General features: G+C 42.0%; 1 protein-coding gene across 1 annotated transcript; it reads left to right on the top strand.

The window, feature by feature from the left end:
- The first annotated feature begins 1,263 nt into the window (after positions 1 to 1,263).
- LOC139558703 (cell adhesion molecule CEACAM20-like) lies at positions 1,264 to 24,309 on the top strand. The gene is made up of 9 exons (XM_071374033.1): positions 1,264 to 1,402; positions 1,674 to 2,012; positions 7,442 to 7,726; positions 8,363 to 8,629; positions 10,329 to 10,607; positions 10,872 to 11,126; positions 11,331 to 11,451; positions 20,767 to 20,807; positions 21,382 to 24,309. The coding sequence occupies exons 1-8, from the start codon at positions 1,354 to 1,356 to the stop codon at positions 20,783 to 20,785; spliced, it is 1,614 nt and encodes a 537-aa protein (XP_071230134.1). The 5' UTR covers positions 1,264 to 1,353; the 3' UTR covers positions 20,786 to 20,807; positions 21,382 to 24,309.
- Positions 24,310 to 24,649: the final 340 nt, after the last annotated feature.

Consider the following 24,649-nt stretch of genomic DNA (forward strand, 5'->3'; position numbering starts at 1 on the left):
CATAGAGGCAAATAAGGAAAATGCAAATGTGCTCTTTATTCATCTCACTCCTTAAAGGGGCAACCTACAGTTGAAACAATAACAAAGCGTACTGTTTCAGTAAAAAGCTGAGGGATGGGGCTGGAGAAATATAACCATTCTCAAATTCATAGACAGGGCTACGGATGCAAGGACTGACCATCCATGATATCAAAATGATAGTTTTAACCATGTCTTGAGGCTATACAGTGTTTGTTTACACTTACTTTGTTTACAAACATTGGAGTGAAACAAGCTTATATTTGGAGTTCTGATGCGGTAGGACAGTTGAACTAAGCTCATGAGGCATTTAAACGTTATATTCTTCAAGAATAAATGGGGACACATAATTCATTTAGTCCAAACATGGACGTAGCAACTGCAGATCGCACCTTTAAGTCACATGAGACATTTCCCAAATTTGAATAACTTTAATGAGACATTTCTTCAATGAGACATTTCCCAGATTGTCAGGTTAGTGTAACGCAACTCATATGAATCTAAAAGTGACTTCAAATGTACATTGAAGATTCCAGTTCCTGCTGTCTCGAGCTGTGGTGTTGGTGGTCTGTTACATAGGATGGAGTGCACTGTACTGGCACATCTATACAGGTCATGAGAGACCTCAACGATGTACCGTGTACAGTAGAATAGAATAGATACTTTATTGTCAAGAATTTATTTCTTTATTTCTGTCTGATATTCTGCCTCCAAGACCTAGACTCGGGAAATTCCAGACCTAGACATTTTGCCGAGTGTACAACTGAACAATCAAGCTGAAACCTTGTCTGGTATATTCCACTGGGTGTCAGCACTGTCAAGGCAGATGGCAAAATCAACATTTACCTAAAACAATTGCAGTAGGCTAGCCTGCAATGCTTTTTAGGGTTTGGGGTGAATATATTTTGAAATAATACATGTATTTTTTGTCTTTGTTTCCCACGTGGAAAGCTATAGTAATTCCTACTTTTCAAGCAATACACTGTATTTAGATTTTCTTAATGGTTGAATTGCTAAACTTACAGTAATAGTACCCTCTATGAGCGTATATGATGTCTTGGCATAAATTGTTCGGCTATTTGAAATATTTGGGGCATACAACTAGACATTATCATTTATTTGATTCATTCATTCTTAGTGGTGATAATGGTTTGTAGTACGTCAAAATAGAGTGTGGTATGTGAAGGGTATAAATCCATTCAAAGAGGCGGGTTTTCTGATGTTGACACCTTAACTGGGTGTGTACCCGTAAGGAAGTGAGTACTCATTCAGTTCGTAAAAGCGACAGGTAGCGCGCATTATTCTCTGTCGCAAGAAGGGTTCCCGACATCTGGGATGGATTTGTTTAATTTGAGGTCGCTTGTCATTTTGCTGTCAGCTGTTGGTAAGATTAATGAATATATTCATTATTGTTAGGCTTACATTTAATAGTGAATACAAAATACTTTGAGATGTGTTGGCTGGGTTTGTTTTTGTAGGCGCATCAGGAGGTGCATTGCCGTTGTTCTAGTATAATGCCTTTTTCAGACCAATAATAGGCAAACATGATTTCTAACTGTTCGCTAGTCCATTGCATATAGCTTGCTCCTGTCTTGATGTATATCACACACTTGTATGTTGAAGTGAACACCTGCATTCAAACCGGTTTCTCTCAGGATGCTGCAACGGACAGAGCGTACTGCCAGCCGGCCCCTTGGAGGGAGTACAGGGAAAGAACGTCACGTTCAAAACCATTATCATCCCCACAGATGTAGCCAACTTTATCACAGTATCTTGGAATTTCAACGGTGGTAGTGGAGTTGTACCTGTTGTCACTTATGCGCCCAAAGGAGAGACAGTTGGCGCTGGTTACGCAGGAAGAGTATCACTGAATTCATCCACCGGCGTATTAAAGCTGGGATCCTTGACGGCAAAGGATGGCGGAGACTATGCAGTGACTATGGTCACTAATGCTGCAGTACAGCGCACAGGAGCAACGTTGCTCAGAGTTCTAGGTGAGTAAAGAAAGTCGTTGATTGCAAGCATGCGTAAAACGTTCATTGAATGCGTAAATTACCTGAAGTAGCCTACGCATTTTGGCATATATTTGCCAAAATCAACTTTATTGTTATTTACAACGAACTGTTTTCGTTTATTCTATTTATTCCCAAGTAGGCCCTACCTGGATGATAGGTATGCCCCTCCCCACAAATACATTTTGATGTATAATTGCCCCCAAAAATATTTTAAACGAGTAAAAACAATGGTTCATGTCAAAAGGCAAAAACTATCAAAGTGAGAAATAACCTGAAAAGATGCTTAAGGCTCAGGGTTTTATATCCATCTTAAGGGCGTGGCCCTTTAGCTTGGAAAAGAGGGTTGTTCTTAACCACGACGTTGCGTCTGCACACAGCCCTTAGCCGTGGTATATTGACCGAGGTGGCTTATTGCTATTATAAACTGGTTACCAAAGTGATTAGATAAGTAAAAATACATGTTTTGTCATACCCATGGTATAATGGGTATTTTTTTATTTAAAAAAAAAACTTTATTTAACTAGGCAAGTCAGTTAAGAACAAATTCTTATTTTTAATGACAGCCTAGGAACAGTGGGTTAACTGCCTTGTTCAGGGGCAGAACGACAGATTTTTACCTTCGATCTTGCAACCTTGCAACCCTTCGGCTGACATACCACGGCTGTTAGCCATTCAGCATTCAGAGCTCCAACCGCCCACTTTATAATTTACATTTTAGTAATTTAGCAAACACTCTTATCCAGAGCAACTTACAGGAGCAATTAGAGTTAAGTGCTTTGCTCAAGGTCACATCAAAATATTTTTCACCCTAGTCAGCTCGGGAATTCGAACCAGCAACCTTTCAGTTATTGGCCCAACACTCTTAACCACTAGGCTACCTACTACAGAGCTAGGGAACAGTGTGTGTGTGTGTGTGTGTGTGTGTGTGTGTGTGTGTGTGTGTGTGTGTGTGTGTGTGTGTGTGTGTGTGTGTGTGTGTGTGTGTGTGTGTGTGTGTGTGTGTGTGTGTGTGTGTGTGTGTGTGTGTGTGTGTGTGTGTGTGTGTGTGTGTGTGTGTGTGTGTGTGTGTGTGTGTGTGTGTGTGTGTGTGTGTGTGTGTGTGTGCGCGCGCGTGCGTGCGTGCGTGCGCGTGACAAGACATTTCCTGGATTGATGCTTATCCATGCCAGGATCACAAATTAGTTTTGCCATATCTCAGCTAGACACATAGCATATGTGATGCAATTTCTCTTTGGGGGCTTACAGTGCTTTCGGAAAGTATTCAAACCCCTTGACCTTTTCCACATTTTGTTACGTTACAGCTTTATTCTAAAATAGATTAAATTAAAAAATGTCCTCATCAATCTACACACAATATCCCATAATGACAAAGCAAAAACAGGTTTAAAAACCCCCAGAAATACCTTATTTACATAAGTATTCAGACCCTTTGCTATGAGACTCGAAATTGAGCTCAGGTGCATCCTGTCTCCATTGATCATCCTTGAGATGTTTCTACAACTTGATTGTAGTCCACCTGTGGTGATTTCAATTGCTTGGACATGATTTGGAAAGGCACACACCTGTCTATATAAGGTTCCACAGTTGACAGTGCATGTCAGAGCAAAATCCAAGCCATGAGGTCGAAGGAATTGTGCATAGAGCTCCGGGACAGGATTGTGTCGAGGCACATATCTGGGGAAGGGTACCAAAAAATGTCTGCAGCATTGAAGGTCCTCAAGAACATAGTGGCCTCCATCATTCTTAAATGGAAGAAGTTTGGAACCACCGAGACACTTCCTTGAGCTGGCCACCCAGCCAAATCGAGCAATCGGGGGAGAAAGGCCTTGGTCAGGGAGGTGACCAAGAATCTGATGGTCACTCTGACAGAGCTCCATAGTTCTTCTGTGGAGATGCGAGAACCTTCCAGAAGGACAACCAGCACTCCACCAGTCAGGCCTTTATGGTAGAGTGGCTAGACGGAAGCCACTCCTCAGTAAAAGGCACATGACAGCCCGCTTGGAGTTTGCCAAAAGGCACCTAAAGGACTGTCAGACAGTGAGAAACAAGATTCTCTGGTCTAATGAAACCAAGATTGAACTCTTTGGCCTGAATGCCAAGCATCACATCTGGAGGAAACGTGGCACCATCCCTACCGTGAAGCATGGTGGTGGTAGCATCATGCTGTGGGATGTTTTTAGCGGCAGGGACTGGGAGAATATTCAGGATCGAGGGAAAGATGAACGTAGCAAAGTCCTTAATGAAAACCTACTCCAGAGCGCTCTGGACCTCAGACTGGGTTCACCTTCCAACAGGACAACGACCCTAAGCACACGCAGGAGTGGATTCTGGACAAGTCTCTGAATGTCCTTGGGTTGCCCGGCCACAGCCCGGACTTGACCTGATCGAACATCTCTGGAGAGACCTGAAAATAGCCTTGCAGCGACGCTCCCCATCCAACATGATAGAGCTTGAGAGGAACTGCAGAGAAGAATGGGAGAAACTCCCCAAATACAGGCGTGCCAAGCTTGTAGCGTCATACCTAAGAAGACTCAAGGCTGTAATCGCTGCCAAAGGTGCTTCAACAAAGTACTGAGTAAAGGGTCTGAATACTTATGTAAATGTGATATTTTAGTTAATGTTTTTAAATTTGCAAACATTTCAAAAAACCTGTTTTTGCTTTGTCATTATGGGATATTGTCTGTAGATTGATGAGGGAAAAACATGTTTTTAATCCATTTTAGAATACGGCTGTAATGTAACAAAATGTGGAAAAAGTCAAGTGGTCTGAATACTTTCTGAATGCACTGTATGTCAAATTAAATGGGCAATCAGTACATTTTTGGATAAATTAATGATATGTAGCATAGGATTCTTGAAGAAAACAACTTTACTCTACTTACACTACTTGCGCTGTTCTGTGAAGGGAGTAGTACACAGAGATCTTCAGTTTCTTGGCAATTTCTCGCATGGAATAGCCTTCATTTTTCAGAACAAGAATAGACTGACAAGTTTCAGAAGAAAGGTCTTTGTTTTTGGACATTTTAAGCCTGTAATTGAACCCACGAATGCTGATGCTCCAGATACTCAACTAGTCTAAAGAAGGCCAGTTTTATTGTTTCTTTAATCAGAACAACAGTTTTCAGCTGTGCTAACATAATTGCAAAAGGGTTTTCGAATGATCAATTAGTCTTTTAAAATGATAAACTTGGATTAGCTAACACATTGTGCTGTTGGAACACAGGAGTGATGATTACTGAAAATGGGCCTCTGTACACCTATGTAGATATTCACATTTAACATTTTACATTTAAGTCATTTAGCAGACGCTCTTATCCAGAGCGACTTACAAATTGGAAAGTTCATACATATTCATCCTGGTCCCCCCGTGGGGAATGAACCCACAACCCTGGCGTTGCAAGCGCCATGCTCTACCAACTGAGCCACACGGGACCATATTCCATAGAAAATCTGCCGTTTCCAGCTACAATAGTCATTTACACCATTAACAATGTCTACACTGTATTTCTGATCAATTTTATATTATTTTAATGGACAAAAAATTTGCTTTTCTTTCAAAAACAAGGACATTTCTAAGTGACCCCAAACTTTTGAATGGTAGTGTAGTTTAACTATCGTTCCCCATCAGAAATGAAAATATAAACTTGTTGTACTACTATGTTTGTAAACAAAGTTAATGTCAAACACTATATAGGCGCAGAACATTGCTGAAATTTTCATTTTGATATCATGGATGGTCAGTCCTATGTCTGTGAATTTGAGAGTGGTTACATTTCTCCGGCCCCATCCCTCAGATTTTTACCAAAACAGAAACGCTTATTGTTATTGATTTCCGTTTTTTTATTTTTTACATTGCATAAAAGTACAGAGCTTCGTAAATGTATAGCATAAACTACAGTTGAAGAAAGCTATTGGAAAGCTATGCTGCTTTAAAAGTTGATAATCAGGTATTCCCAGTTTTGAGGAAAAGCCTTTCAAAGTTTTCACAGTTGTTAGAGAGCTGTTCTTTGTTTACTCCCATTCGGCATTGTTCACACCCTCTTAAGCCTTAGCCCCACCGTTATCTTTAAAGCTGCACTATTTCCTGGTTGCAAAAATTCTAATAGTTCACCTAATTTCAGTTTATGTGACAAAACAAGCATGTTTAGTGTAGAGAATCATTGTACCATCTAAACCACTGCGAAATATATTTTCCATAAGTAAAAATATAGCATTTTCAGCTGTTTGAAGCTGGTGTACAAAACTGAATATAAAAGATGCAAAAACTAAACTTAACGGGAAGAGAGAAATAGCGCACATGGAATAGATCTACCGCTTCATAGGCTTGCTTTCAATGAGAATGACAGATCTATGACTCACATTTCTATGTGAATTGGGTCAGATCTCCCAAAAAGTTACATATTGCAGCATTACGAATTCACATAGGGACAGCTGTCCGTCTACAGACGGTTGGCTGACAAAGTCACAAAAGTTATGATGTGATTCTGAACGGTCAGATAGCTAGCAACAATGACAAGAAGCTGCCATGTGGGGAACCGTAGGTGTCTCATTTCAGATCTCGTTCTTGATACCATGTCTTGTTTTGAGTTTGAAAAAAAAACTGATTTCATGATACACTCGTTGGTTCTATTGCAGCCTGTGACATGGGAGACCAATCAGAAGTCATCCCTCTCCATGTCCAGCCCCTCTATTATTTCAACCAATCACGGCTAGTGGGAAAGTTAATGTCTTTTTTCATGCCTTACCAACTAGGCTCGTAATTTAACATTGTTATTAGTATACTGGTTTGTTATTAAGGCGTATGAAAGTTCACATGTTCAAGAAGGCATTTCTGCCCTAAAAAATGCATTTCGATGCAAAACTTTTTTTTTTTTACTTTGAAATGCCTCTCCTGTAAAGTAGTAATGTCCTTCATTCGCCCCCGTTCACGTGCTGCGCCACATATTCAAAGCTTTGAAGGATGGCAATGACGAGTCAGAACTAGAGAAAATGGCTTTCTGGTTATTGCAAAGTGTAAAACCACTAAAAGGTTATATACTATTTTATTAGGTCAGATTAAAATGACCCCTGTGTATTTTTGGTCAGTAAAATGCAGTTTAGTCTATGACATCACAACCATTGAATGAGCACTTGTCCAGTTCACAACATATTCAGAAAGTCTTTGCTGACAACCGGTTATTTACTATTCAGGAGTTTAATGCTTTCGCTCCCTCCCCCTGGTCTTCTACTACCAAATGACATTGCTTAGCCTTAGAGTACAGCTTCATTAATCCGCCACTCTCCCCTCACTCTGCCTCAAAACGAAAGTACTGACTTAACAGTTACCCTGACGCCCCTTGACCTATTTGTCCATCACGTCACCTCACCCTCCCATTCACCCTCCTCTACCTCCGGCCTCCCCTCTTCAGAACCGGTCTCCGACGTGACCATCACGTCCAACCTGAACGAAGCGGTCGAGTTCAACAGCACTGTGGTCTTGACCTGTTCGGCCAAAGGCTCCTCTCTCACGTACAAGTGGCTCAACGGCACCACCCCGCTGGTCACCGACGGGAAGCATGTGACCTTGAGTGCAAACTCCACAGTGCTGACCGTGGCTGGAGTGTTCAGGAAGGATCTGGTCGGACCCATCTACTGCACGGCCTTCAACAATCTAGAGAGCGAGAACAGTGCCCCCTTCAACCTCACTGTCACCTGTAAGTACATATGTTCTTATAGCCTGGTCTGACATCTGTGTGTGCTGTTTCGTCATTGTTATAAAGACAGCACAAACGGATCTGGGACCAGGCTAATATTCTTATCCATTGATTCCACTCACGTCTCTGCCAGGCTATCTGAAAGGTTCAGGAAGAGTTTAGTTGAGAGTCTTAGGAGGCTTTGTGTGACTTGGTACACTCCCAGTAGGCGTTTCTACACTCGAACCCCTCTTCTGTTTACACCATCCCTGTGGACTGACGCTTATGCTGAAATCACACCAACATTCCGAGCTCTAGTTTTATCAACACTTAGATATGATATTGAGCAGTAGATCAATTATTTTGTGTGCTGGATTTAGAATGAGTCAAGCCAGCCGTCTTCTATATTGTAACAGTGAGCGGCGGCTGATCTAAGTCAACCATCCAGATCAGGCTATTACAATGCGGGCGACAGGAACATGCAGTTCAGATAAGATCTACATTTCGTCATAGCCCCTCTGAATAGAGCACCTGGGAGGGGATCGACCTCTCGCCGCTTGTTTTTGTTAAGATTTTATGAGCTGCTACCTTGTGCTTTGCAGCCTTAGGCCTCCATTAAAAACAGCCGAACTGAACTACTTTCCAATATATTTGCAGATGGGCCAGAAAACATCGCCATGACAGTCACCCCCACCGATGAGGTCCAAAAGAAGGGTTCCAACATTACATTGACCTGCTCAGCCCAGTCTAGCCCTGCGGCTGTGCTTCAGTGGATCCACAATGGAGTCCCGCTCAATGTGATGAGCCCCAAGCTGGTACTGGACAACATTGCCGTGGCACAGAGTGGAAACTACTCCTGCATGGCCAGCAACGCCAAAACCTTGCGATACCTGGAATCCACCACAGCCGAGTTCACTGTAGTAGGTGAGTAGGAGTGGAACCACAAGAGCCAATGAGATATCAAGATTTTATACATGGATAGGAAGGGTACTTTAGTGAATACAAAGGGGAATCATGGACAGTATACTGTTAGAGACCTAGAGAGGCAAATCTTGCTCTAGTGGAAAGCAAAGTAGGGAAACTGGTTGTTGCATCCAGTTGAGCTACAGTATTCTACAGGTTCTTGTCAGTAACATGTTTTTCAGATGTTACTCATTACATTTTATGAGACTGACATGTTCTCGTTGAACTGTTATACTAATTACAAGGAAGTTGTAAAAACCCTAGCCACTTTTAACACAGTTTCTTTAGAATTTGCCGTTTGTCCTCCAACCATGTCTCAAAGAGATGGTATCATCCGTATTAAGGTGATGCCATGAACAGACAGACTGAAACCTGTTTCCTGGCTCGGTGCCCCTGAAGGCATGACACCAAACACTGAATGGATTCCATATGATTTTGAAGCATGCCGTACAAGTTTCAAACACAGTGACCTCGTATCATGGCAACTTTGTACGTTCCCTCATAGGTTTTTAAAGCTTGTGAAATATGTGCTGCATGCCATGCAGTACAAAGAGTGCATGGCCCTTGTGTGTACTGAAACTGTTCACAACGGGAGACAGACAGTCTACCATTTTGGGAGTGACTAAAACCTGCTCGGTTGGGGGATGGTCTTTCAAAATACCTTGAGTCCTTGAGTCGGGTGTTGTTTTCTAGAAGGAAGAGGGATTGGGGGATGGGAAATGGGGGGGAGGGGTGGTTGTTGCCCATTTAGCAGTCCTTTCAGTTATTCTATGAGTGTTCCCCTGTACTTGGTAAACAGTAGTGACTTTAAGTCCAATTATTCCATCATGAATCATAGAGTTACACATTTTACTTTTAATGACTGACTAAAGCTGAGGAAATAGGAATTTGTCTCTGAAAATGTTTGCCATCAAGCCTGACTCGACACTTATTGACCAAAGTATTGGTTAGGCAGTTGTGAGTCACCATTGAGGGCCATGAACTTTGTGTTTAAAATATATTACCTTGGCATTAGTTTTCCAACACTCATTAGTCTGGAAAGGAGAGATCGAGATCAACAAGACAGTGGTTTCACATGTTGTCCAAAACAAAAAGGCAAGGTTGGCTTTAGTTCCACTTAAAAGTGGTCTAACATGACAGTGAGCATGTTAATTGCATTATCTATTCATGTAGGTCATTTGGTTTTGCTTGGTCGACAAGTTTTTGGTACATCAGCCCATTCAGAAACTCATTGTAAAATAATAACATTTTATTTGATGTCACATTTTATGGAAACATGGCCTGATATAAGCTGGACAGTGATATAGTAGCTTCCCATTGGCCACAGACGTCAATTCAACGTCTATTCCACGTTAGTTCAACGTCATTTCATTGAAATGATGTGGAAACAATGTTAATTCAACCAATGTGTGCCCAGTGGTTAGTTAGATGTAATGTCATTAAGGTATAATGAAAGTACAATGTTTTTATTTATTTAGTAGACATCGTCCAATCCATTCAACTGAAATCTAATGAATAGTTCATCAAGCTTCATGTGGTGTTTACGTTGTAAATACTTTAGTACTCTGAAATCTGGTAGTTGTAAGTGAAACCAGCTGTCTTTCAGAGTTATCATCTGGTCTGTGTAAACCCTAACTCAATTTGTCCTCTGTGTTTGTAGAGGCCATATCCGGCGCTAAGATCACAGGCCCCAATGGAACGCTTGTTGCAGGTAACAGCACGGCCAACCTGAGCTGCCAGGCAACCGCCGGCACCGCCGACGCCCGAGTGTGGCTGAAGAATGGCGCGGCCCTGTCTCCTAGCAACAGGGTCGTGTTCTCGGCAGACAAGAGCTCGGTCACGATCAAGCCAGTGCAGAAGGAGGACAGTGGGGAGTACCAGTGCAAGCTGACCAATGCTGTGAGCACAGACTCTGCCGGCCTCAAGATAGTGATCAGCTGTGAGTATAAGGGCCCTCTGACCTCTTCACTGACCCATAACACCAATCGCAACCCTGACCCATCAAGGTTAAACAAAGTTAACGTTATATTCTACTGTTACTTTGTTCATAAATGTTACAGTATCCAAAAAGAAAAGCTTTGTATTTCACCTAAATCCATGATAAATTGTCCGTATGCTACAGTGTAGTATTATTTAGGTCAGAATGGCCAAATCCAGGGGAATTTCAAGCATAAAGCTAAAGCTTCTCCTTTCCATGTCACAGTTGGTCCTGAGACTGTGTCCGTGAAGGGGGTAAGTTCCGTAAAGGTGACAGAGCCTGTCATACTGAAGTGTGCCGCGGTCTCTCTCCCTGCTGCCACCTACACCTGGAAGTTCAATGGGACGCTGATCGGCGTGATGACATCCGAGTACATCATCGAAGCCGCTGTGGACACGAACAGTGGAATTTACACCTGTGAAGCCAGCAACGCCGTCACCGGGCTGAGCACCTCCGTTGCCCACAAGCTGTCCGTCAAAGGTTTGATTGTGGAGGCTGTAGTAGTATTCAACCATTTAGCACCATGGCTCTTAGGATGTCTTCTCACCCTAACTGTTATAAGGATATTCTACTTACAAATCATGTGGCACTGTTCACGTTTATCTCGTAGGAAGCCGTTGCAGTACTTTGAGATGTTCTGATGATGATGATGTTAAATGGCTGATTGTTCTTGGGATTCCGCAGAGGAGGGAACACTGGATGAAGGTCTGACTGGCGGGCAGATCGCTGGGATCGTCATCGGCGTGCTTATCGCCCTAGTGCTCCTCATCGTAGGAGTCCGCTACATGAGACGGAAAAAACCACCGTGAGTTCCCTTGGTTCTACTTTTGATCCACTTATGCTATTCCATAGAAGCCATTACGGCTCTATTTGCAGACACAGCTGTTGTGTGTATTGATACACAATCTGTCATCGTCTCTAAATACCCTTCCTGTGAATCTACAGTCCTCGCTTTCACTTCTCTCATTCTTTGGCATCCTAGAACTTGTACGCCTGATTGTTACCAAGTACAGTATCTTCACTCTGCTCATAGCATCCAAACTCTCTGCACTCCCAAAGCCCTGTTTCAGCAAAACTCTTTGTAGCTTTTCAAATGCGTCCACACAGATAAAGGTACTGATTTTATTGGACAGAGCAAAGAGAGTTAAAGCAGACACGGGCTGACACGCCTCGCACATTCCAGCATTTGGCAACCGAAAATCAATAAAAAAACACCCCTTTCGGGTCATGGGCGTTCTGAACAAGCCAGAAAAGGAGAAATATACCACAGGTGTCCTTGCTCAAAACCCTTTTTGTCATTGGATCTCCAGCTTGTTGGAGTACATGTTCACGTTCTCATTCCTCACCCCTTCCTCACTAATAAGAGTGTTGTCAGCAGAGCAGTAGTGCTGAGCAATTTGCGCTTTTTGGGATCGGTTCGGTTTCGGTCCAATATAAAAAAAATATCCCGGTTTTCAATTATTTTTTAAAACATTAAATGCACTATGCATTATGTGAGTTGAATGCTGTAACAACACAGAATTAAACAATGAATAAAAGTCCCATGATGGTAGTGACTGCCCATTCCCTTATCACTTATTAACCAACATTTATCACTTTACTTTAATAAAATATTTCACTTGTTGTGTGTATTACATTTGTTTTATTTAATGACTTTATTATTTCATTCCAAGTCATCATCTGATCTCTATAGAGCTGCTGCATATGCCGTCTGACAAAATCACTATATTAGTCAAATCAAATTGTATTGGTCACATACACATGATTAGCAGATGTTATTGCGGGTGTAGTGAAATGCTTGTGCTTCTAGCTCCGACAGTGCAGTAATATATAACAAGTAATATCTAACAAATTACACAAAATACCCAATACACACAAATTTAAGTAGGAATGAATTAAGACTATATACATATGGATGAGCGATGTCAGAGTGGAACGGACTAAGATACAGTAGAATAGTATAGAATACAGTATATACAGTTGAAGTCGGAAGTTTACATACACCATAGCCAAATACATTTAAACTCAGTTTTTCACAATTCCTGACATTTAATCCTAGTAAAAATTCCGTCTTAGGTCAGTTAGGATCACCACTTTATTTTATGAATGTGAAATGTCAGAATAATAGTAGAGAATTATTTATTTCAGCTTTTATTTCTTTCATCACATTCCCAGTGGGTCAGAAGTTTACATACACTCAATTAGTATTTGGTAGCATTGCCTTTAAATAGTTTAACTTGGGTCAATCGTCTCAGGTAGCCTTCCACAAGCTTCCCACAATAAGTTGGGTGAATTTTGTCCCATTCCTCCTGACAGACTGTAACCGAGTCAGGTTTATAGGCCTCCTTGCTCGCACACACTTTTTCAGTTCTGCCCACAAATGTTCTATAGGTTTGAGGTCAGTGCTTAATGATGGCCACTCCAATACCTTGACTTTGTTGTCCTTAAGCCATTTTTCCACAACTTTGGAAGTATGCTTGGGGTCATTGTCCATTTGGAAGACCCATTTGCGACCAAGCTTTAACTTCCTGACTGATGTCTTGAGATGTTGCTACAATATATCCACATAATTTTCCTGCCTCATGATGCCATCTATTTTGTGAAGTGCACCAGTCCCTCCTGCAGCAAAGCACCCCCACAACATGATGCTGCCACCCCCGTGCTTCATGGTTGGGATGGTGTTCTTCGGCTTGCAAGACTCCCCCTTTTTCCTCCAAACATAACGATGGTCATTATGGCCAAACAGTTCTATTTTTGTTTCATAAGACCAGAGGACATTTCTCCAAAAAGTACGATCTTTGTCCCCATGTGCAGTTGCAAACCGTAGTGTGGCTTTTTCATGGCGGTTTTGGAGCAGTGGCTTCTTCCTTGCTGAGCAGCCTTTCAGGTTATGTCGATATAGAGTTTTAGAGATGTTTTAGTATTAGAGATGTTCAGTACCAGTTTATTACTGGTCACCCATTCCAAAACAGACTGCAACTCTTTGTTAAGGGTTTCAGTGACTTCATTAGCTGTGGTTGCTGATGCGTATATGGTTGAATCATCAGCATACAGTACATGGACACATGTGCTTTGTTTAATGCCAGTGGCAGGTCATTGGTAAAAAACAAATAGAGGACATAGAGAGCTGCCCTGCGGTACACCACACTTTACATGTTTGACATTAGGGAAGCTTCCATGAAAGAAAACCCTCCGAGTTCTATTAGATACTGTAGCTCTGAATCCACGATATGGCAGAGGTTGAAAAGCCATAACACATATGTTTTTTCAACAACAGGTTATGGTCAATAATATCAAAGGCTGCACTGAAATCTAACAGTACAGCTCCCACGATCTTCTTATTATCAATTTCTTTCAACCAATCATCAGTCATTTGTGTCAGTGCAGTACATGTTGAGTGCCCTTCTCTATAAGCATGCTGAAAGTCTGTTGTTAATTTGTTTATAAAGAAATATCATTGTATTTGGTCAAACACTATTTTTTCCAACAGTTTGCTAAGAGCTGGCAGCAAGCTTATAGGTCTGCTGTTAGAACCAGTAAAGGCCATTTTACCACTCTTGGGTAGCGGAATTACTTTGTCTTCCCTCCAGGCCTGAGGACAAAGACTTTCCTCTAGGCTCAGATAAAACATTTGACAGATAGGAGTCGCTATAGAGTCAGCTACCATCCTCAGTAGCTTTCCATCTAAATTGTCAATGCCAGGAGGTTTGTCGTTATTGATCGATAACATACATTTTTCCACCTCTTCCACACTAACTTTACAAAATTCTTGGTTCAAACTTCAAATTCAAACTTGCAATGATTTTCTTTCATTATTTGTTTTTTTTATGCATGAATACAATCGCTCACTGTTCGTTGTTGGCATTTTCTGCCTAAGTTTTCCCACTTTGCCAATGAAATAATAATTAAAATAATTGAATTTGTCTTTCTTTTTTTAATCTTTTTTTTACCTCGTTTTCTCCCTAATTTTGTGGTATCCAATTGGTAGTTACAGTCTTGTCTCATTGCTGCAACTCCCGTACGGACACGGGAGAGGTAAAGATCGAGAGCCGTGCGTCCTCCGAAACACAACCCAACCAAGCCACACTGCTTCTTGACACAATGTCCACTTAACCCGGAAGCCAGTCGCTCCAATGTGTCGGAGGAAACACCATGCACCTGGCGACCGTGTCAGCGTGCACTGCCCCCGGCCCGCCACAGGAGTCGCTAGTAAGTCGCTCTGGATAAGAGCGTCTGCTAAATGACTTAAATGTAATGTAAATGTAGTGTACGATGGGACAAGGACATCCCTGCCGGCCAAACCCTCCCCTAACCCGGACAACGCTGGGCCATTTGTGTGCCGTCCCATGGGTGTCCCAGGCGCGGCCGGCTTGACAAAAGCCTGGACTCTAACCCAGAATCTCTAGTGGCACAGCTAGCACTGCAATGCAGTGCCTTAGACCACTGCGCCACTCGGGAGGCCGAATTTGTCTTTCTGCCCATAATTTAATTTAAAGTACTCCAAAGTTTTATTCGATCATTCTTTATATCAATGATATTGGCTTCTTGATACAGTTTCTTCTTCTTTTTGTTGAGTTTAGTCACATCATTTCTCAATTTGCAGTAAGCCAGTCAGATGTGCTGCCAGACTTATTAGCCACTCCTTTTGCCCCATCTCTTTCGTCCATACAGTTTTGCAATTCCTCATCAATCCATGGAGCCTTAACAGTTCTAACAGTCAGTTTCTTAACAGGTGCATGTTTATCAATAATTGGAAGAAGCAATTTCATAAATTCATCAAGTGCAGCGTCTGGATGCTCCTTATTAATCACAGCAAAATATTTTGTATGATCTCTTATACACTATTTTAGGCCCAGCTGTTGGAACTTTGGCCTTCCTGGATATAGCCACTATATTGTGATCACTGCATCTAATGGGTACGGATACAGCTTTAGAATAAAATTCTACAGTATTGTTAAAATGTGATCGATACATGTGGATGATCTTGTCCCTGTAGTGTTTGTAAACACCTTGGTAGGTTGATTAATAACCTGAACCAGATTACGGGCACTGGTTACAGTAAGAAGCTTCCTCTTGAGCGGACAGCTTGATGAAAACCAGTCAATATTCATGCCCCCAAGAAAGTAGACCTCTCTGTTTACATCACATACACTATCAAGCATTTCACACACATTATTTAGATACTGACTGTTAGCACTTGGTGGCCCATAGCAACACACCAAAAGAAAAGGCTTTAGGTGTGCCAGGTGAACCTGCAACCACAACACTTCAATAACACTTGACATAAGATCTTCTTTAAGCATTACAGGGATATGGCTCTGAATATATACAGCAACACCTCCCCCATAAGCATTTCTGTCTCTTCTATAGATGTTATATCCTTGTTATGCTACTGATGTATCATCAAATGAACTATCTAAGTGAGTCTCAGAAATGGCTAATATATGAATGTTATCTGATATTAGCAAGTTATTGATATCATTAACCTTATTTCTAAGGCTAAATATATTAATATGGGCTATTTTCAGCCCTTTCCTGGGTAGCTTATCAGAGATAGACATAATACTGAAAAGAGCAAACAAAGCAAGAGAAAAAAATATACATTCAGCAGTCCATTAATCAGTTGGTGTGTGTGTACTGCGGGGTTGAAGCTACGAACCCATAGGCTTGGCTCTCTCATCCCTTCCAGGCTTCTGGGAGGGAGGGTGGACAATGAGCCTGTCATAACGGATCTAAGCAATGTCCCCATGTGCTCTGGCAGCTTTCATGGCTGGGATCAGTTCTTTCCACTTCTGACACACAGCTTCAGGATAGTCCTCGTTGAGGAAGATCTACGTTCCTCTCAAGTTCTTGGCTCTTTCCAGAACAGCTTCCTTGTCCTTGAACCTCAGGAACTTGACCACTATTGGCCTGGGCCTGTCACCTGGGCCGGTGGTGGGTTTTCCAGTCCTGTGGGTGTGCTCCACCTCAATCTTCCTGTGGTCCATCTTCAATTTCTCAGAGATCATTTCCCTCACTTTGTCCTCAGACTCCGTCCAGGTCTCATGTGGAGATTCTGCAATTCCATCCACAACCATGTTGTTCCGCCTTGATTGTCCCTCGAGATAGTCTGATTTACCCGTCATTGTTATCATGGATTCACACACAGAACTGATGTCCTCTCTCAACGACTTAGATTGCTGTCATCTTGCCGTTCTCCTGTTTCAACTTGTCGTGCTGACCCTTGCAGAACTGCAAACTGTTCTTCAGATCCTGGGCCTCTCTGGTCAGGTCGTCCATTCTTTTATTAGTAGAATCCACGAGTATTTGGACAAAACACTTCAAGCTATTTTGTTGTTGTTGTAATAACTGCTTGTAGGTCTTTTTTTGTTCGTTTAAAAGAACCTTCACGTGTGATAGAGAGACACCACTGTCCTCAACGGTACTCCCGCCGGCTTTGGTCTTTGTCGTGGTCGCTAGCAACGTAGGTTACGCTGTTACTCCTCACAGTTCCAGACAGAGCAGGTCACAGGGAAGATTGAAAACAACAAACAGCAGGGATCTAGACAGCCAAAACTCCCAGGCACAATGAGTAACCGCGTTGCGGGCTGCGTTCAAGACAAACCCGCTAGCTAGCAGCTAGGCTAGCAGCGACGCCAAAAGCTCCTCAGACCCGTCCTTGGTCGGCAGGGTCACTGGAAAGAGACAAGCTGTCCCAGCACCTGATCCCAACTGCGTCGCGGGATTCAAACTAAGAAGCTAGCTACCAAGAACTTTCCAATACACTTTCAAACAAACATTTCAAACAAACAAAACCGAGCTCTGCCTCGTTCCACATTCAACAGGAAGTGACGCTATGTTAAAACAAGGAAAGGGAAATAAAGTTACATGGATTTCTGATACAAATGTGAACCCAACCACCTTCATCCAGACAGGAAGATGAGCCCCCAGATAACCAACCAGCATGACATGCATTTCTAACCGCTTGCTCTGTTTCACCGAAAGTGCAGACTTCCTACCAGAGAACTAACATGCTGACAGCCAGTGAACAAGGGGAATGCAGTATGTTGTTGAAAGCAGATGCCTGGTTGGTCAGGTTTAGACCGCCCTGTGTGCACAACTGGGTTCACACACAGCTGCACACTTGTTTAATTGGGAGAGTGACTGGCGGGTGCAAAGGCAGATACTGTTTCCTGATTAGTGTGATAAGTGGCTGCACAGCAGGCCAGGCCCCTATGTAAAATGGGGATTAGCGATTACAGATGCTGACATTGTAGGTTTCTGGTAAAGGTCACTCTTTAAAGTGAGCAGATTTTTTCCCCCACCGGTTGAGCATATAAATGTCTGTCTCAGGTATACACTGAATCTGTTTAACCATGTTCTGATATACGTTACTGGACACTTTTACAGAGTATCCAAGTGATTTAAGCAACTAAGATATGATTCTGTTGATATTGGCTAGATCAATACCATGACGACATGTATACAGTAGATAAGTGTTCGAAAGATCTGCGTGTGTTTATCCTGGCTCTTTCTACTCCTTCTGCCTGGCCTTGTCAGCCTGGATCAACGCAGTATTTTGAAACACAGTCGGAGCACATTCCAACACTCTCTCTAGCCTCAAACTCAGGAGCGGAAGATACCATCTCAACACGCGGGGTCCGCCACTTTTCGCTCCTCTCTGAATCCTCTAAAGATAACAAGCTGTCTGGGCGTGGTGCCCCTGAGCAGTGGAACGGACCCTTCCAGCCGAGCTTAAGCCTCTCTCCTCATTTCTGACGGACTAGAGAGGTGGACATAGAGTCAGCGGAACAATGATTAGTTAAGGGGAAGATATGCTCTTCTGTAACGTCCACAATTGTAAATTGTTCTTTCCAGGATAGTCACTGGGGATAGGGGAGATGCTGAGTTGAGAGTATGATTGGAATGTCACCGTCGTGTCTGCACAGGTCTCTCTCTCTCTTTCTGTCCATTTCCCTCTTCTTCTCGCCTCATCTGTCTTTTTGCTGTCTGTCACTCTTTCTAACGTTCTTACTCTACAATCCTCTCTTCCACTTGGCTTCCTCTTTAAGTCACAGTGGCAGGTAAGAGAGGACAATTTCCTCCATACGGTTTGTCCTGAGGGCCATTCCACACGGACACATTCATATTTCTGTGAAGGCATGCCGTAATTCAGCCGTAGTACTGGTACACGGGCACATCTGCAGGATCAAAGCGAAGACCGCCAAGTACCCGTAGTTGATATTGTAGTTATTGAGTCGTCCTCTTCCTGTGTTGTCTACTGCTCTTATCAATGGCGTACAACTAGGCTAAATGCTCAGATGCTTTCTGAGATGAGATCCCAGCATTAAAAATGTTACAGTATCTACCAACACTGCTCGTGTTCGTCGGGGCATTAGGGTCTGTTCATTAACCCTTTACACTCGTGGGAATTGGCCTATATGGATAGAGGTAAATAGAAATGTTGATTTTATGTGCATTTTACATTAACTGTACTTTTCTCCGCATTTGTTGTTATCGAAATCTATAAATACTCTGGATATATTCAGTAACATGGTAAGAATATTAATGGAAAAAAATGTTGTGTAGGTGCAACATAAGACACAAAGAAAATGAAAATTGTTTGAGGTCTAACTGGTGTCTCCAAGTGGCTACACACCTCTCCAAAGTGTGCACAGTTCCTAAGCAATGTCAATGCACTTTTATGACTCAAAGAAGAGTCTTCAACTATACTGCCCTACCAAGCAAAATAGCAGTAACTGCTCATAGGGTGAAACTGAGAAAAATTACTTCAAAGTTGTTTTATTGTCCAGCCAAATGAATTGTAGGCAGATCATTGGAGGTGTGGTTATCTGTCTTACCATGAGGTTATTTTTTATTAATATTGAACCCTGACCTCTGACATGACCTTTGACCCTAGACGGCATTTACTGCCTTGTTTGGTACAACCCACTGGAATACGTTTCCATTACAATTTTTTTTTTTTTACACAAGCTTGTGTTAACATATTTATTTGTATTTATTTTGTGGCTGTCAGTGTCATATAGTTTGATACTTGTGTCACCAAAGAACAATAAATAATACCAAGGTAAACTGTACACACTACAGCAAAAAGCTCAGTGAAACCAAGGTAAAAGGCAATAACTGATGTGAGTGATGGCAGTTTGTGCCTTTTTCCAGTTACTGCAAACATGAACCCCCATTTTCTCCATAACACAACACACTGGAGGCAGGATATGATATTTGTCTACATGATAAAGCATATATTTCATGTATAACAAATGTAAATAACACATTTTTGACCAAATGTGCAGTTACTGCTCTTTTGCTTGTTATGGCAGTATAAGGTGCTATTTTGAACTCTCCTAGCTGTACTGTTGAGGAACTAGAGCAAGCAGACTTGTTTTGTTTGGAACACAGCCCTGCATCCCCGCCATCACACAATTACTGTTGGTGTTTACACACAAAAACAGTCCATTATAAATCGCAATCTGGTCAGGTAGGCATCATTTGAAGGCGTGTTCTATTGCCACCATGGCTAGCTAAGTTACAAAATACGATGTTATAGCGTTAGGCTTCCACAAGGCAATTCAGAGAAGCAGATCGTAAGGTTGGTAGGCATAGAATAGAGCCACGAGGGCATTCAGATGCGTGTTCCCCGCCAAATACGACAAACAGGCCCATTCTGTTCAGAACAGCCAGCGTATGATGCCATGTCATCTTGTAACTGTACATTTTAAGCATTGTGATCATAAACGTTGACAATTAAGAAAGGCCTCCCGAGTGGCGCAGCGGTCTAAGGCACTGAATCGCAGTTACTGTACAGCCACTGCATTCCAATTTAGGCGGTTATCAGTGTCAAAATCTGCCATTTTCAACCCGTATATGGGGTAAAAGTGTAAAAGAGCTACCTATGGGCGTTCCATCAAAGAAATGAGGCGACACAATTCCTTTGAAATGATAGCTGCCTGTCTATATTTGTTGCTGTCATGTGGGTATATGACCTAAAATCAAGTCATTCAGGATGTCAAAGCAAAGTTATCATCCCCAGAACAGTGAGGCGTCTTGTTTCCTCAAATCCTTTCAAAGAGAGGTCATCGTTCCACTAATCGCCACTATTTTCTTTCACGTTCTGTTTCAGGATCGAGTCGCCATACTAGAAGAGAGCCCCGAGGAAAGCTGGTAAGTTGCTCTTTGCTAACTCCATACTATCCTCAAGTTGTTTGCGTTCCCTTGTCAGGCGATGCAAGCTAGCATTATCCTCTGTTGTAACAGGAGTTATCAAGGCTGTCTCCAGAGCCTGGGACAAACATATTCTTGTTGATGACATTCTTATTGCATTGTGTCCGAAGTTATATCTACCATTCTATGGTGCCACTCCCTTTCACACAAGTCTGACCTGAAAGGCCTCTGCCTTTCAGATAAGAATGTTGACTTTACACATACTGTAGGGAGTGGGCACCAAGTCCGATTCTGGCATAGCTTCAGAAAATCTGTGTGCTTCTTTCATCTGAATGAACAAGTAAGGCAAAGATCCTCATTTGGGCTATTAGCATTTTGTGAGTTGAAGTAGAACAAAAGCCAGTAGATACTGTATAGCCTAACTATTGCCAATGTTCACCTAAGAGGTGAAAGACTTTCAGATGAGGGATGATGGAGAAAAAAAAGTCATTTACCTTCAGAAGTTGTTCTTTTTTACTGCAGTGTTCTTAGTGATAAACTATAAGTCATGTGACCCCTTTCTTCTTGCTCACAGGAGCTATCAGCCCAAAGATTCAGACAATTATTCCCCTCAAGATCCATCTCTGCAGTCGGGAAGACCAATCAGGTGGAAACCTCCCCCAGGTCGGTCCAGCGATACAAACTTTTCATCACAAAGCTCACATAACCACAGGGGTCACAACATCCCTCTCTAGGAGCTGGTCATCTCCTTTGAAAATGGTGGTGTGTCTGGGACTCTGGGTCCTTGTGTTTGGATTGGACCGGAAAGCTCCAACGCATCTATCCCGTCTAACATCTCTCTGTCTGTATGGACTTATTTTCCTTCACACACCTTCCCTCCTCTCCATCCAGCCCATTGGCTAAGGTGAGCAGCTTCCACCACTCCCTGGGATGCTGACCTCCTTCGCAAAACAGAGGAATGTCATCCTCTTCCATCAATTTCTCCACATATTCCTTAGGAAATTAAATGCATAGACTTGAGCGATGGTGATGCCCTGTCCGTAACGAATGATACTTTCAGCTTTGAGAAACTGGAGGAGGATTTAGTGGGGGCAATATAACGTAGAAGATTGTAAGGCTTAGTCACTTGGTTACTCCTCACTGATCACAACATCAAGGCGAATGGGCAAATATCGTCTGAAACTTTCAACCACCTGACGGACACAGGTTCATAAATCTGACGTTACCACCGCCGTGTCTCTGCTTGATCCAAAGGGCAGCTTTTTTTCCCCCTTTTCTTTTTTTTTACGTCTGCAAGATCTGCTCGTAAGAGCTTCATGTCAAAACAGCAAAGACAAGATTCAACACGCAGCAAATGTTAGGGGGAGAAAAAAAAAAGGTAAGAATGTTTTTGTGGGCAAAGACATTCTTTGGTTTTGGAGGGAAAATGTGTGTGAGTCAGGGCTGTACTAATGAGTTTCGTTATTTGTTGTATTCCACTTTTCAAATGGATCCATCGTTGAAATTTGAATATTCCTTGTATTATTTTGGCTTTTGTAGTATAATCCCCAGAAAAATACAAAAAGTATGTTTTTAGGACCATAAATTAACAACTGCCATTTTATGTTAACTGTAACACAACCCCTTTTTACCTACTTCTTAGCTTTGTGAAAAATGACATCCCTTGTTTTCAGTCACTAGTATTTATTTTTTTGAAACCTTAGTTGAATACATTGAGCTGATGGTGTGTTTTTTTTAAATCCGATGAATGATAATGAGTAGTTTGACAGCACACATGGTTGTGTGTGACGCCCAGTCACACACACCTTCAGTTAGAACACACAGTACTATGGGTTGAGTCCATTATCTGTTGTGTTTTCTCCCACACTTTAAAGTCAATGGGGGAGGTTTTGAATGGCATCAACAGTACAAGGTAGTTACTCTTGTAGGCCTGGTAATGTTAATGCCACTTGACTGCGGAATGGGTTTATTTTGTGGTTTGACCTACTCTGTTAAACCATGCAATTATATACAGCATTCAGTCTAATGAAACAGAAAGACACACACATAAAGACAGATACACAGACACCAGAACTTGAACACAGTAACCAAATAGATCCATTGGTCCAAATTGGTCTAACCACTGCATTTGATATAGTCATATGGCTCATTTAGTTCATTAGTAGATTTACGGAGTACGAATGAGATTGTTGTGTTTTTGTCTAGTTGGTTTAATTCTTGAAGATGACCAGGGAGAAATCGACAACTTTACCTGAACAGTTTTTTTTTACTGTTAAAGGGATAGACCAGCTCAAATGAAAAATGACACATCATTAAACTGCTCCCTTTGTAAATATGATTTACTTCATGTAAATGTGAACTGTAATGAACATTGTATTTTTTAGGCTTGACATTCTGTCATCTATTTGGGGTTTCTTGCTCAATCTTAATTTGAATATTTCAAAATGTCATACATTTTCTCAGGTTGTTTACAATAATGCGTATTATTCTTTAACGACTGAACTGCCTATATTCATGAATCATTTTCTCTTTGTATAGACACGCCTCTGAGATGTTTGTTTTAGTTTATTTATTCTTCTGTTGCTACTGCCATTTGCTTTTGTTACAGTCTGGTTTATTTTCAAATTGAACTTTACTTCCTGTGTCTAGCTAGCCAACCCCAGTCTCTCTCTCTCTCTCTCTCTCGCTCTCCCCCCCTCGCTCTCTCTCGCGCTCTCTATCTCTCCTATTTGTTCCTGGGATTTGGAATGACACAACAAAAAGGCGGACCAACGGTTCATTTTTTAAATCCTCTTTACTGGTGAGATAATCAAGAGGATTTCTGTCTCGCTGCAGTTGGTGTGTGTGTGTGTGTGTGTGTGTGTGTGTGTGTGTGTGTGTGTGTGTGTGTGTGTGTGTGTGTGTGTGTGTGTGTGTGTGTGTGTGTGTGTGTGTGTGTGTGTGTGTGTGTGTGTGTGTGTATGCAATGGTGTTCTCCTCTCCTGCCCCACCAGTCTCCCTGTTTCTTCACAGGTATACCTCAGAAAGAAAGAAAGAATGTAAAGACCTGCTTTAACAACACAGAGACAAGAAATCCCTGTGGTGGGCAGGTTGTGTGCTCAGGGTGGGAAACCGACACCCTGAGCACAGGGGTGGGTTAATTAAAGCATTCATATTTTATCCGAACCACATTTACATTTGAACTGGATTAGAAACCACACATTTACATTTGACCTGGATTTGATCCTCTTGTAAACACATTCATATAAAATGAGCTAACCTGTCTGAATTAGGTCTACTGTTGAGTGCAGTTAGAATGGGAATATGAATGCGCAGATGAACAAACACTACAAGGTGCAGGAGGTGCTTGGTAGTGACCAGGCTATCAAGTTCATTTTCCTTGAGTCAACAATGGCTTTTTTTTTACTGTTGGTCTGGTTGGGTGTTAAAACAATGGGACAATTGTGTAACACTGTACTTGAATGTAAAAGAAAACTCAATAAAATGTACGTGTACAAAAATATCCCTGGTTCCCTTTTATGTCGTAAGATTTCAGCACATCTAGGATCTCAAGCTTTTTGTTGTTAGTGTATTAGGTTTCTTGGGTTGAACGTGCTGTGCATGTATACCAACAGTGTGTCATAAGGCATGGCATCAAATCTACTGAATGTAGAATGTTTCTGAGCAATTATCTTGAAAATTAAAGTCAAGAGGAGTTTGTATGCTTCCTTAATAACTTGATTGTAACATGTAACATTGAGTTGGGGTTTAAATGTGCTTTCAAAAACGCTGTCACTGTCAGGAAGGTGTGCCTGCATAGGAGATATTAGCTCATGAATAAGTCTGCTTGGCAGATCTAGTGA

Source organism: Salvelinus alpinus, chromosome 29 (assembly GCF_045679555.1).
Source record: "Salvelinus alpinus chromosome 29, SLU_Salpinus.1, whole genome shotgun sequence".
In the NCBI taxonomy this organism is placed as follows: Eukaryota; Metazoa; Chordata; class Actinopteri; order Salmoniformes; family Salmonidae; genus Salvelinus; species Salvelinus alpinus.

Excerpts from the sequence above, each read along its gene's own strand:
- LOC139558703 (XM_071374033.1), top strand. The coding sequence starts at position 1,354 with ATGGATTTGTTTAATTTGAGGTCGCTTGTCATTTTGCTGTCAGCTGTT. Across the intron at positions 10,608-10,871 it reads CCTCAAGATAGTGATCAGCT|TTGGTCCTGAGACTGTGTCC; the intron begins GTGAGTATAAGG and ends TCCATGTCACAG. Across the intron at positions 11,127-11,330 it reads CCACAAGCTGTCCGTCAAAG|AGGAGGGAACACTGGATGAA; the intron begins GTTTGATTGTGG and ends GGGATTCCGCAG.